This window comes from Gopherus evgoodei, chromosome 12 (assembly GCF_007399415.2).
Source record: "Gopherus evgoodei ecotype Sinaloan lineage chromosome 12, rGopEvg1_v1.p, whole genome shotgun sequence".
In the NCBI taxonomy this organism is placed as follows: Eukaryota; Metazoa; Chordata; order Testudines; family Testudinidae; genus Gopherus; species Gopherus evgoodei.
Window position 1 is genome coordinate 9,588,799 of NC_044333.1, and position 13,422 is coordinate 9,602,220.

The window sequence follows — 13,422 nt, forward strand, 5'->3', positions numbered from 1 at the left end:
GGAGCTGATAGGCAGTGATCCAAGGAGGCAGCCACATAGCACTCCAGTGTTCAGGACTCAGCTGCTTACCTCTAGATCCTGGATTGGAACCTGATGGACAGAGTGGGCCTGGATTCTTGTGCCCAGCCCGTTGGGGCTAGAAACAAAGAGCCTATCCCTGATACTAGTGACCAAGGACTAGGAAGACCTCATATCCTGGGGAGTCCTGGCTCTGGGATTTTAGCTAGGTGAGGCCTGGAGCCCCTTTCTGGACAGTGGGACTAGTCTTGGTTGAACTCCTCAGGTACCGTGGAAGGGGTGGACACAAGTTGCAGCCCAACCATAGGTGGTGCCTGTGAGGAGCAGACCCCTTCACAAACCTATATACAAGTATCTTAATGCAGTTGCACCACAGGATGAATGCGATATCTTGGAATGCTGTGATGCTTCTTAAATGGAAATGCACAGTAATATAGTATCGGGGGTAGCCATGTTAGTCTGTATCCAGACCTTGGGAGGCAGGCCAGTCCTCATTTACAGACAGCCTCCCCACACACACCTGAAGCAAATACTCACCAGCACCTACACACCACACCACAGAAACACTAACCCAGGAACCAGTCCCTGTAACAAACCTTGTTGCCTATTCTGTCCCCATATCTACTCTAGCAACACCATCAGAGGACCCAACCACAACAACACACCATCAGGGCCTCATTCACCTGCACATCCACTAATGTGATATATGCCATCATGTGCCAGCAATGCCCCTGTGCCATGCACATTGGCCAAACCAGACAGTCTCTATGTAAAAGAATAAATGGACACAAATCGGACATCAGGAATCATAACATTCGAAAACCAGTAGGAGAACACTTCAGTCTCCCTGGACATTCTATAACAGATTTAAAAGTAGCCATACTTGAACAAAAAAACTTCAGAAACAGACTTCAAAGAGAAACTGCAGAATTAAAATTCATTTGCAAATTTAACACCATTAATTTGGGCTTGAATAGGGACTGGGAGTGGCTGGCTCACTGCAAAAGCAGCTTTGCCGCTCCTGGAATTAACACCTCCTCATCAATTATTGGGAGTGGACTACATCCACCCTGACTGAATTGGCCCTGTCAACACTGGTTCTCCACTTGTGAGGTAATTCCCTTCTCTTCATGTATCGGTATATAATGCCTGCATCTGTAAGTTTCACTCCATGCATTTGAAGAATTGGGTTTTTAACCCATGAAAGCTTATGCCCAAATAAATCTGTTTGTCTTTAAGGTGCCACCAGACTCTTTATAGTGAAGCTGTTAAAAGTCTTGGCCTGGCCCGGCATCACAAAATAATGAAATGGCTTAGCAGATAGCATGTCCAGCTGACATGACAAGCAGGAAGTAATTATAACATCAGCTGGCAGTTATGCAAATACACCCGTTCTAATTATCCTCCTGGTGTTGTATGTAGTCTAATAGTGAGATGCTATCTATCTAACTATCTATATACTCTAAAATTTTGCCCCATCACTGTCAAAAGAGGCCTGTAACCTCAGTCTTATTAGACTCACCACTGCTCCTAAATTCCCAGATCATGTCAGTGACCTGTTTTTTATCTTCTGCTAGCAAAGTAACGACACCTCCTTGTCTCGATGTGGCTCGGATGCCTTTGTTATTTTTACACTTGGGAATTGTAATAGTTTCCAAATGGGATCGAGTGTGATGTGCTGAGGCTATCCTGTCGTACCGGTGCTGTATTTGTGACACTGCATTTGGTTTGTTTTAGTTCTGAATCTTGGGGTTGTGATAATTTGTGTTAATTTTCCTTTGTTTTATTCTGGCTAGATGTGGGAGTGGTAATGTGAGCGAAGGGGGGGGGCATTCAGGGACTACCAAAGACAATGGGTAAAATGGACATAGTCTAGTGGCTAGGCACTACCTCAATATACATATTGAAAGGGCAGATACAGGATCTGTGCCTCACCCCCAAGGGGTTCCACTCTTCCTTAACGGAAAGTCATGTGGCCCCAGTGCCTCTGAGACTGAGACTCTCCCTGAAGGAGATTTCAAAATTTGTTTTTGTCCTGAACAGGAATGAAAAGTCAAAATCACAGAATTCTTCATGTAAAGAAATATTTTGAAATATTTTGTTTTGACAATATCATGCTGACACTGATACAAAACGTTAAAATATACGTTTTCATAACTTCTCATAGACAATTTTGCTGAGATACATTCCTGTGAAACACTTTGCTTTCAATGAATCAGTGCTTTGTGACAGAAAAATGTTCAGTGGGAAAATTTTGCCCAGCACGAATAAATATATCTTGAAATGGCCAGTGAAAGTGGTCTTACCAGAGAATGCAACCAATCCCATCCTATCATGCCAGGAAGGAAGTTGGATGTGAAGGGGTATAGCTAACAAGGCACAGTGAAAGGCAGGAGTTCTTCAGGATCTATATCAGGAGTCGGCAACCTTTCAGAAGTGGTGTGCCGAGTCTTCATTTATTCACTCTGATTTAAGGTTTCACGTGCCAGTAATACATTTTAATGTTTTTAGAAGGTCTCTTTCTATTAGTCTATAATATATAACTAAACTACTGTTGTATGTAAAGTAAATAATGTTTTTAAAATGTTTAAGAAGCTTCATTTAAAATTAAATTAAAATCCAGAGCCGTCTGGACCAGTGGGCAGGACTTAGGCAGTGTGAGTGCCACTGAAAATCAGCTCACATGCCGCCCTTGCCACGTGTGCATACATTGCCTATCCTTGCTCTATACTGAGAGAAGCAAAGGGATAAGCCAACTTTATCTGCATTGCCAATAAAGAGTATCAGCCTGTATTCCTTTGGCCCTCGATAGTAAGAGCTTTGCAATGACACAGGAAGTTGCCTCAGTCTCACCTGAGCTGCCATGAGCAGCGGCAGGAGATGCAGACTCCACCAGGATAAAAATTATCGATCTGAATTTTATCTATATATTTGTCAACTATATATTTATATTATTTTATATCTATATATTTCTTCCACTGAACTCATTGGCAAGATTCTTTCCTAGTGTAGCTCCAGTAACTTTACAGAACACCTCTGGTTAATTTCTCTCTCACATGCTTTCTCTTATAAAGTGTGCATCTTTTTTTAATAATAAATAAAGTTTAACTGTGGTTTATTTTGGCACAATCCATCCAGCAAGATGTAAATCTTGCCTATGTCAAGAATTGGAAAGAGCAAGAGGTGTAGGCGTGTACGGTACACTCATGTACCATTTGTCTTGCAGAGATTCTTATTTAAAGACATGAAGTTCTGGGAACTGTGTTTGTGTGTATCCAAAGAGCCAGGTGGGTTAGCTGGAACCAAAAAGGCAGGTGCAGTGCAGATGCCAGCATGAAGACTGAGAGGCCTTTTAATTCATGCGAGTTCTTGAATATAAACAATGTTTGTTTGCTATAGCCAAACCTACACTCTCTGCTGGAGGTCTTTTTGTATAACATTTAGGCAAAGTTATTTGAATTTTCCATTCCACTATTGGTCACCATCTAATTTTTTTCAATAGATCTTTGCTTATGAATCACAGCATTATTATTTTATAGGCAATATATGTTCCTTATTTGGTTGGTTCAGTAAGTCCCTTTCAAATGTTTTGATCCTTGTGTGGCCATTGGTGAAAGAGTGTCATAAACTATTATATTTAATTTAATGATTTGTTGTCTAGACTATGGTTTCATCAGCAGAATCTGTTTTAGGAGTAACTTTGATACAACAGAAGGAGGAAGAGGTATTTCATCATGCCTACTGTTCCTTAAAGGAATAAAAGAATGGAGCATTTGTGTTCTACAAACCCTTTAATGCAAAAGCTTCTCAAAGTGCTTTACAAAGTGATGAGGTTTTGGTGGTAGTGTAGAACTGTGGAAACAAATGCCACAGCTATTATGGGCTCAATATTAGTAACTTCCAGCCTTGGGCATTAATACATGTTTTATCAAGAAACTCTTAGCTGAGACACTGGGGTTATCACTTTACTCAATTTCAAAATATGTGATGAGCTCTTTAACTTCTTCTTAGCCCCAGGGAGTATGGTTTCATGTCTCATCTGAAGGATAGCCCCCATCCCGATGCAGTAAGCCCTGTTACGGCACTGAGTAATACCACTATCTACAAGGGGTAGATTTTCAAAGAAATGGGCATAGATATAATACATGCCAGGACATCTTCCCCTACGCATTTCCCTCTCACAAGAGGATAGTACTCAAAGCAATATAATGTACAATCTTACTGAACCTGAATTTCCCATTTAGCCCATTTAAATCTGTTTTGTTCCTCTCGCCCCTTGCCACCTTGTCCTCCTCTCCCCTCATGCATGCTGCCTGGTTCCCTTCTTTCCTCCTAACCGTGGACATGAGGCCTGGGTTCCTTATCCCCTTAGACATTCTTTTCCCACTAGCAACTCCTACCCTGCGGATTACACTGTCCCTGGGAGTCTCGTGTTTCCCCTCCTCCTCCTGTATTAATAACCCCTAGATCTACCCACTTCAACTGCTTTTTCTTGCAGCAATGAACATGATAAGTGTAGCATTGCTAGAAACAAGGAAAAGTCAGTATCACATGACCTGCCAGCTAGGTGGACATCCCACAAAAGCTCCATGGACCACTGGTAGTCAGCTGACCAGAGTTGAAATGTCAGCTGCTTTTAACACTTTTTAGCAAAGTTTTGATTTTAGACTAAAACTCTGAAAGGTAAATTCTTGGAACAGCCCAGAGATTTAATGCAAACAGTATCTACCCTTTATTTCAAAGGAGCTAGTTACGTTTTTTTTAAACTGCTGCTTCTTAGCACCTGCTAGGAAAAAACCTGGAGCTCAGCTCCTCCCACTTTAAGTACTGCCAGAAGGATTAAAATAAAAACCTCTCTCCAAAAGCATGTTTTTACTACCCTATACGCATATCAAAGAACATTTTAAAGGTCCTGCCTCAGGGCATCTGAAATTCTGGTCAATGTGAGATCAGCAAGCACAACATCCAGGCGCGGCTCTAGACATTTCGCCACCCCAAGCACGGTGGCATGCTGCGGGGGTCGCTCTGCCGGTTGCTGGGAGGGCGGCAGGAGGCTCCAGTGGACCTCCCGCATGCATGCCTGCGGAGGATCTGCTTGTCCTGCGGTCCGCTGGTCCTGTGGCTTTGGTGGACCTCCCGCAGGCACGCTTGTGGGGAGGTCCACTGGAGCTGCGGGACCAGCGGACCCTCCGCAGGCACGCCTGCGGGAGGTCCACCGGAGCCGCCTCCCGGCGACCGGCAGAGCGCCCCCCGTGGCATGCCGTCCCAAGCACGCGCTTGGCATGCTGGGGCCTGGAGCCACCCCTGACAATATCCTTCCAGGGTATTTTCTCCTGAGAAACTGTAAAAAAATTAAGATTTCAGAGTAGCACCCATGTTAGTCTGTATCCACAAAAAGAATAGGAGTACTTGTGGCATCTTATAAATTAGTTAGTCTCTAAGGTGCCACAAGTACTCTTGTTCTTTTTATAAAAATTAAGTTCTTGGAATGGTGAGATGCATGTTACTTTGTGGAACGGTTTATGATGTCACAAAATCATGCAAATTAATAGATGGAAAAGACCTACAGTATTAGGTTAATTAGTCCATCTCCCTGTTAGTGCAGGATTAGTCCCTGGAGTCCATTTGATTTTTATAAATACATTCTATAGCGCAGATACAGAAGTAGACGAGGCCATAGAACTGTTTTGTTTTCACCTTTCACCTTGCATTCTGAGAGGATAGAATAAAATCTTGTTTATTTGGAGTCCTTCCAGATTTTGCTGTTTCAGAAAGAGTTTGTGAAGATTGGAGATCAATCTGCTCGTAAGGTTTGACCCCTGAAGTACAGAGAATAATATCAAGATACTCTCCTTTCCATAGGACTTCTATCAGCACACAGCCTGAAACTCTTCTCCATTGCCTTGGTCTAGGGTGACCAGATGTCCCGATTTTATAGGGACAGTCCCGATTTTGGGGGGGGGGGGGTTCTTATATAGGCTCCTATTGCCTCCCACCCTCTATCCTGATTTTTCCACAGTTGCTCTCTGGTCACCCTAAAGGATATTTGTGCATGTTAAAGTGAACTAATAATGAGGGTCCTCAGAAGACATCCATCCTCCCTCGTCCAATTTAGGAGGAAGTTGGGAGCCTAGGATTCTTCTCAACCAGCTAAATCAAAATACAACTTACCTTTCTCTGCCTATGCTAGGATTTTACAATTTTAGCTACCACAGATTGGCTCTCATAAAAAAACACCTTTTTCCTAAACCCAGTCATAGTTGCACAGGTTTAATTAAATGCATAACCTTAAACCAATCTAGCATTCATCCACCTTAGGAAAAAAGATGTGTTCTTACCTCATATTAGCTAATACAAGAAAACTAACACAACTTGGACTGGAGACTCGGGCTCCGAACTCCCCCAAGTTTCAGAGCAGAAGTTACAACATCTACTCACCGCTGCCTTTAGCACACTAACCTTAGGCTGGGAGGCTCACTCTTGGATGCACTGTTGCGATACCCTAAGGAGCAGTAACATTAGAACAGGCCTGGCTAAAGATGATCCCATAAGCAATTCTAATTATTAAATCTTCTGCTTCCCTGAAGCTGGATCATTGCTTGCTGGGGCTCGCTGCATCCACCCTCCTCTTCTGTTAAAATAAAGGGCAGCCTCTGCAAGCTGCTGTTTGGAAGAACAACCGGGGTGCCAAAATCACAAGTCTCCTGCTATTTTTTTGGTGTTTCTTAAAGTGCCAGCTGCTGCACAGCAGAAAGCGCAGGAGAGACTCAGCATTTTAAAATGATGTATGTTTCTAGCCCTTCTGGCTGCCGAGGAAAGCTTGAAAATGTGACCCAAGTGCACCCCAAAGTCCCAGAAAACAGAAGGCAAACAAATGGATAAATTGTCTGATTTTTAAACCAATCTCAGGATTTTTGGGGGCAGAACCCTGGTTTTGGAACCTGGGGAGCTGACAATGCTAAAACGAGGTGCTGTCCCCAGTCCTCTACCATAGACCTTCTTGGTCCAACCATCCCCTAGAGGCGACATGGTTCCCCCTCCCACCCGCTGCTCTTGAATGGGTCAGGCCCCCTTTCTCTGTTATCCCCACAACACCTTGTTTCCCCTTGTCCCTGCCTGTTTTGCCCCACCTCCCTCCCCTTATCCCAGCCTTGCCTTCCCCTTCCCCTGGTTTTGGAGCCCGGCCCCTCGGCTAGGTGAGTTGGCCAAGGCTGCACAGCGCGTCTGTGGCACAGTCGGACTCGAACCCAGATGCCGAGCTCCAGACGAGGGCTCTAACCCCCGGCCTCGCGCCTCTCGCACGCGCGCACACACGCGCGCGGCCCCGCCCGCGTCAGTCCCCAGCCCCGGCCCCGCCCACCCGGGGCGGTCTCGCCTGACGGCCGTTGCAAAGGACTTTTTCAGCAGCCGCAAGTGAGGTGAGTCGCGGCCCTTCGGAGCAGGGGGAGGAGGTGTTAATGCCCCGGCGGGGGTGCCCTTCATCCCCGCGCACGCAGCTGGGGGGGGCTTGGTCCCCCCCTTTTCCCGGAGTGGGATGAGCGCAGCGGCCGGGAGCTGCTCCTCGCTGCGGGCGAGCCGAGGCTGCGGGCGGGGGGACCTTGGGCCCGCTCTGGGGCGGGGGGCGCAGGCCCTGAGGAAGTGAGGGGCCCCTGAGCCGCTGTCCCCAGGGGAGGGGGGCTCTTGGCCCTGGTGTGAGGGGCTCGCGGGCGGTGAGGCGAGTGGGGGTTGGGGGGCTGATGTAGAGGGGGGAGATTGGGGGGGCTGGCGTGGAGTGGGGGGGGCTCTCAGGGGGGGCGTGTGACTGTGGGTCTGACCGACGTTTCTGTGGTGGTAGCGCTGAAGGCCATAAGCCGGCTGGGCAGGCTTACCGTGTAGAAAGGTGGTGGGGTCATCGCCCTGTTTTCGGGGGCCCCCAGGAATAATTGGGGGAAGGCTGTTCTCCAATGGCAAGGGCCCATCAGGAGAGTGGAGGGTGCCAGAAAGGACTCTGGGGATGGGTCACATAGAAGGATCAGCAGGGTAGCCTTAATACTGGGGTCTTGCATCTGTGGGAGCCCTGTGGTTTGGCTATGATTCAGGGACCCAACTTGGATTTCTTCTCATCCTTGCAGCAAAACCAGAAGGAATGAGACAGCCCATCTGTTTTCCAGCAGCTTTTATCTGTGAATTTCTTATGAACTTCATTGTAGTATCTGTTTAATAGCTATATAGTGTCATAGGTATGTAAGGTGCTCTAGTGAAATAAAAAATACTGTCCATACAGTTCTGCCCCCAAAAGCTTTCAATCTAAGGGTATGTCCACTCTACAGCACCACTATGCCTCTGAATAGCAGCAGCATAGATGCTTCCTGCGTCTACACTAAAAATGTATACACCAATATAACTCACCCACTACACTGACGACATAACTCCACCTCCTTGGGAGGCGTAATGATTAAGTTGACGTAGTTAGGTTGATACAGCATTTATGCAGACACTGTGTTGCTTATATCAAATGTTACTACCTTTCAGAAACCATCTCAAAATGCCCAACGCTGGCAGTTAAATTGGTGCAAGTGCTCTGGGTGAAAACATGTGCCACTGATGAGCATAGTGTGGATGTATAAAACCGATTCAATTACTGCAGTGGCTCTATGTTGATGTAACCTAGATCATTTTAATTTTGTAGTGTAGACTTGCCTTGAGAGGCAAGAACTAGATAGACAGAATAAGTCCATCAACCTAGCTGCGTCTACATGGGAGGTTAGGTTGACCTAACTGTGTTGCTGGGGACACAGTTTTTAACAGCCCTGAGTGATGTAGCTAAGGCCTTGGCTACACTGGCGCTTTACAGCGCTGTAACTTTCTTGCTCAGGGATGTGAAAAAACACCCCCCTGAGCGCAGCAAGTCACAGCGCTGTAAAGCCTCAGTGTAAACAGTGCCCCAGCCCTGGGAGTGCGGCTCCCAGTGCTGTAAGCTAATCCCCACGGGGAGGTGGAGTACCTGCAGCACTGGGAGATCTCTCTCCCAGTGCTGGCGCTGTGACCACACTCGCACTTCAAAGCACTGCCGCGGGAGCACTCCCGTGGCAGCGCTGTATGGCTGCAAGCGTAGCCATACCCTAAGTCAACCTAAGTTATAGGTATGGACCAGGCCTTAGCTAGACTTGCATGAGGTCTGGTGACAACAGACAAGGGAGGGAATGGAATAAAATCCCAAAGAGGAGACAAAGGCAGACATGAGCAGTGATTTCTCCATCAGAGTTTGGAGGAGGGAGGGGAATAAATGCATGTTGTTTTGGGTTGTTCCCTGAGAGTCAGATGAGGATTGTAAATTAGATGTTTTTCTCATGCTCCAGCACAGGTCCAGTTGCAGTAACATCGTGATCTGCTGTGTGACTACTGGGCCGATACTCTGGCAGAGCCAATGCTAGATCTGGAAGTGGTTCCCGAGCGATCTCTTGGGAATGAGCAATGGGAATTCACCTTGGGTAGGTCCTGTGCTTGGCACTTGCCTTGTCATCACATTTTTCCATGCTGTGTTAATAAGAAGTAACGACGGCCAGAGGTTTCCCTAATGCTTCTAGCATTATTCTGAATTACTGAAAATGAAATTCCTTAAGACTTTTTTTTTGTCTCTTTTGTTTTTGGCAGTTATTTTAAAAAGGCAAAGTAATGCTAACTTTTATATAATACCGAGAATATTGATGTACATATGTAAGAATACTTCATGTTTATTTTTAAGGATGCTCTTAGACTGACTCATGTTTTATTTATCATCTGCATTTCCTTCTGTTCATACTTCCTCCAAAACCTCTTGTTGCTATTTTGGACCAGTCATTTTGAGTAACCTAGAGGAGATGACCTAGATGTACTAATCATAGTCTGGGTAATATCAGTCAAGTGACATCGGCCTGCTCAAAAACTTACTAATACTTTGCATTTATAGAGAGGTTTTTGTATAAGGATCGCTAAACGCTTTACAAATACTATTTAAATGTCACAACATCCTCATTGGGGTAACTGAATCGTGGCATTTCCATTTTACCAATGAGGAAACAGAGTTTAAATGACTTGCCCAAGGTTACATAATAAGCCTTTCTCCTTCCAGTCATTCTATACAGTCTTCCTTAAACCACATGTCTTTGGTAGATTCCTCTTCCCTCCCTCCCCGCCCCCAGCAGTGTATCAGAGAGAACTCCTGCAGCCAATCCAAATTTAGTTGATTTTGTTCAGAACTAATTCGAGGCACTTAAGTGTAGCAGTAGATTTTTATATGTTGTGGGTCCTCCTACAAATGATTGACTCTTCAAACCTATATTGTAGTAATAAGCGATCAGCATTTAAACATTACTACAGTTTGTCATAATTGTAAGCAATTACGAGGTTTTTCTACAATTGTGTATGTGTGTTAGGAGTTTCCGCACCATACTGCTTTGCCTGTAATTTCCCAACGTTGCTATTGATGGTTCTGAACCACTGGGGTAACAATGGTGGGAGTACTGGTATAGAGAGAGCTGCAGATAGGCACCATTTTTAATCTAAGCAGTGCAGAAGCTGCAGTTTCAGACATGAACTGATAAGCGGAAAAGGTTTTGGTTTCGAGTCTATATTAGGCAATTGTCTTTTTGGTAAGCAGCTCTTAAATGGATATATTATGATTATGGTAGCAGCAGTGCAGTTAAGCCTGTTCAGAGCCACACTTGCCTCTCAATACACTGTCTTTCTGAATTGTTCTTGAAAGCTGACATTTTCCGTGCCTGTTCTCAGTCCAAAGAGTGAAGTTCTTTTTTTTATAAAGTTTCATAAAATTCTGCTTGACCATTTGAAGTCACTAGTATATGGGGTAAGGGAAAGAAAAGATGTAGAATATATATATATTTGCTCTTCTAAGCCAAAAGCTAATTCATTTTGGCTCTGATCCTGCAAAGACTTATGCATATGTTTAATTTTATGAGTTGTGAATAGACCTGCATTGCATAAAATATGTGTAATTCTTTGCAGGATGTGAGCCTTGAAAAGCTCAAAGATTTGGTGTATACTTAGCTTTCAGTTTGCAAGGCTCGAATTCTTACATCTGAAAACTAGCAGCTTGTGCAATATTTCACTGTTTGCAATTTTTATTGTACAACTAATTTGATTAACCCAATATCTGTATATCCAAATAATCACTGAAATAAATGGAGGAGTATTTATGCATGTACACACAGTTCAGGATAGTTACATGTATTGCAGCGGTTTCCAACCTTTTTACACCCAAGATCACTTTTTGAATTTAAAGGCAACCCAGGATCTACCCCATCCCTTCCCCGAGGCCCTGTCCCACTCACTCCATCCCTCCTTTCTCCATTGCTCACTCTCCCTCACCAGGCTGGGATAGGGGGTTGGAGTTCGGGATGGGATGTGGGCTCTGGGCTGGGACCAAATGGTTCCCAGTGTGAGAGGGGGCTCTGGGCTGAGCCTGGGGCAGGCAGTTGAGTGTAGGAGAGGGTGGGGGTGCAAGCTCTGGGAGGGAGTTTGGGTGCAGGAGGGGGCTCTAGACTGGGGCAGAGTGTTGGGGTGCAGGAGAAGGTGTGGGGAGGGGGCTCTGGGCTGGGGCAGGTGCTTGGGGTGCAGGAGTGGGTTCGGGGGTGCAGGAGGAGGTATGGGGTGCTAGCTCTGTGAGGGGGCTCAGGGTTGGTGTGCAGCCTCCCACTGGGTGGCACTTACCTTGGGTGGCTCCCGGTCAGTGGTGCAGCTAGGCTAAGGCAGGCTCCCTGCCTACACCAGCCCCATGCTGCTCCCAGAAGGGGCCAATGCCTCCCTGCGGCCCCTGGGGATGTTTTGGGGACATGTGGCTCTGCGTGCTGCCCCTCTCTGCAGGCATCACCCTCACAGCTCCCATTGGCTGCAGATCCCCATTCCCGTCTAATGGGAGCTGTGGGGGTGGTGCTTGCAGGCAGGAGCAGCATGTGGAGGGAGACCCCTGTCAACCTGTCCCCAGGTCTGCGCTCACCACTTCCGGGAGTGGCATGGGGCCAGGGCAGGCAGGGAGACTGCCTTAGCGGCTGCCCTGCTGTGCCACTGGAGATCGCAGTCGACTGGGAGATCCTCTAGAGTCGATTGAGATTGACTGGTTGGTGACACTGATGTATTATATGCCTGATAATACAGAAATAAACTTGTTGTGCATTTATTTCAGTGTGCAGTGATTTGAATCTTATCACAAATTAAATACATGGCTGTCATCTTCAGTTTAGTTATGTGCTACATATTCTGACTAAGACACCCCTTGTTGGAGCTCAGATATCAGTGCTCTCGCTCACTGTTGGTTCGGCCCTGCATAAGTTAACTGATCTTTTTGTGTTTGTATTATCTGAAGTTCAAAAAAAGCTACTTCAAAATAGTTATCACACTGCACGGGTTTATTTTGGTGTGTGGGCACTCATTGTTTTTCTTTCCTTTATAAAAACAAACAAGCACAAGAAAATAAAATGCCCTTCAACCTTCCTCACCAAAAAATGCAAACAAACCTGCTAATGCCACCTTAAAGTTGAGATTACAGATACATGCACACGCAAGAGGAAATTCATCGGTACAGTGCCTAATGTAAACATAGCTCTGCCATATGAGTGTGTAATACATAATTAGTGTGGCCAAGTAGATTAGAGTAGGGGACTAATTGGCAGTCAAGATACTTAAGCTCTGTCTACTTCAGGGATATCTTGTCAAATTTCCCACTGTTGTTAAAAATTGTTTCACTTCCACCAGTTGTAGCAATGTTGGGATCCCTGCTGTAAATGGATTGCTGGCTGCTCCTGATACTTTGAGCACCATGTTGTCTATACCTGTTCTGGGCAAAATTAGATTACGGGGTTCTTGAAATGCTGATGACTTGGGCTCTGAACATTAAACCACTAGTGGAGATGATTAGTGTGAGATGTCGACACAATTTTCCTGGTGTACACAAGACCTTGGATTCTGTTCCTGGGTGTACTGCATATAATAGTACCATATTGTCATCAGCTTTCTATTTGATATACTTAAAATAATTCACTTACATTTCTCTTGCTTTTGTTATACTTCTTTCCCTTCTTAGTTTCACTCATGTATTTTCTATCAGTCATGGTGCATCTTTTCCTGCACTCACCACCTTAGTGTCTGTTTTCTCTTGTTGTCATCTTTGCTTTCCCTCCCCCCCCACACACAGGTGAGGCCAGAGGGAGCCCACTATCCATGGGCAGTGGGTTGTGGGAAGTCAGCCTTGCTGTCCCAGCTGCTGGGATACTGGGGTGCTGACACTGGACTGTCTTCTGGCTTGTAGGTGTTTTGGGGATGGAGGTATTTAGTTTATCTGGCCCTCCCTTGGCTTTCTTGTCTGCTGCAAGAGAGGGGAAGGTACTCTGTCTGTTCCCCACCTTTGTTTAGGTCCTCCTACAAACTATT

At 45.6% G+C, this 13,422-nt stretch overlaps 1 protein-coding gene across 7 annotated transcripts in view; it reads left to right on the top strand.

Moving 5' to 3' along the window:
• Positions 1-7,380: 7,380 nt before the first annotated feature.
• The window catches only part of C12H16orf70 (chromosome 12 C16orf70 homolog), a 50,344-nt gene continuing 44,302 nt past the window's right edge, over positions 7,381-13,422 (top strand). For 4 of the 7 annotated variants that reach the window (XR_004002791.1, XR_004002792.1, XR_004002793.1 and 1 more), the window contains exons 1-2: positions 7,785-8,237; positions 9,357-9,488. Coding sequence is in view for 4 of the 7 variants with exons in the window: in XM_030581419.1 (XP_030437279.1) it covers positions 9,425-9,488 (64 nt within the window). In the remaining 3 variants the exon portion in view is untranslated. Of the gene's footprint in view, positions 7,437-7,784; positions 8,238-9,356; positions 9,489-13,422 lie in introns of those variants that run through there. The other 3 variants (XM_030581422.1, XM_030581420.1, XM_030581421.1) reach the window with 3 other exon arrangements.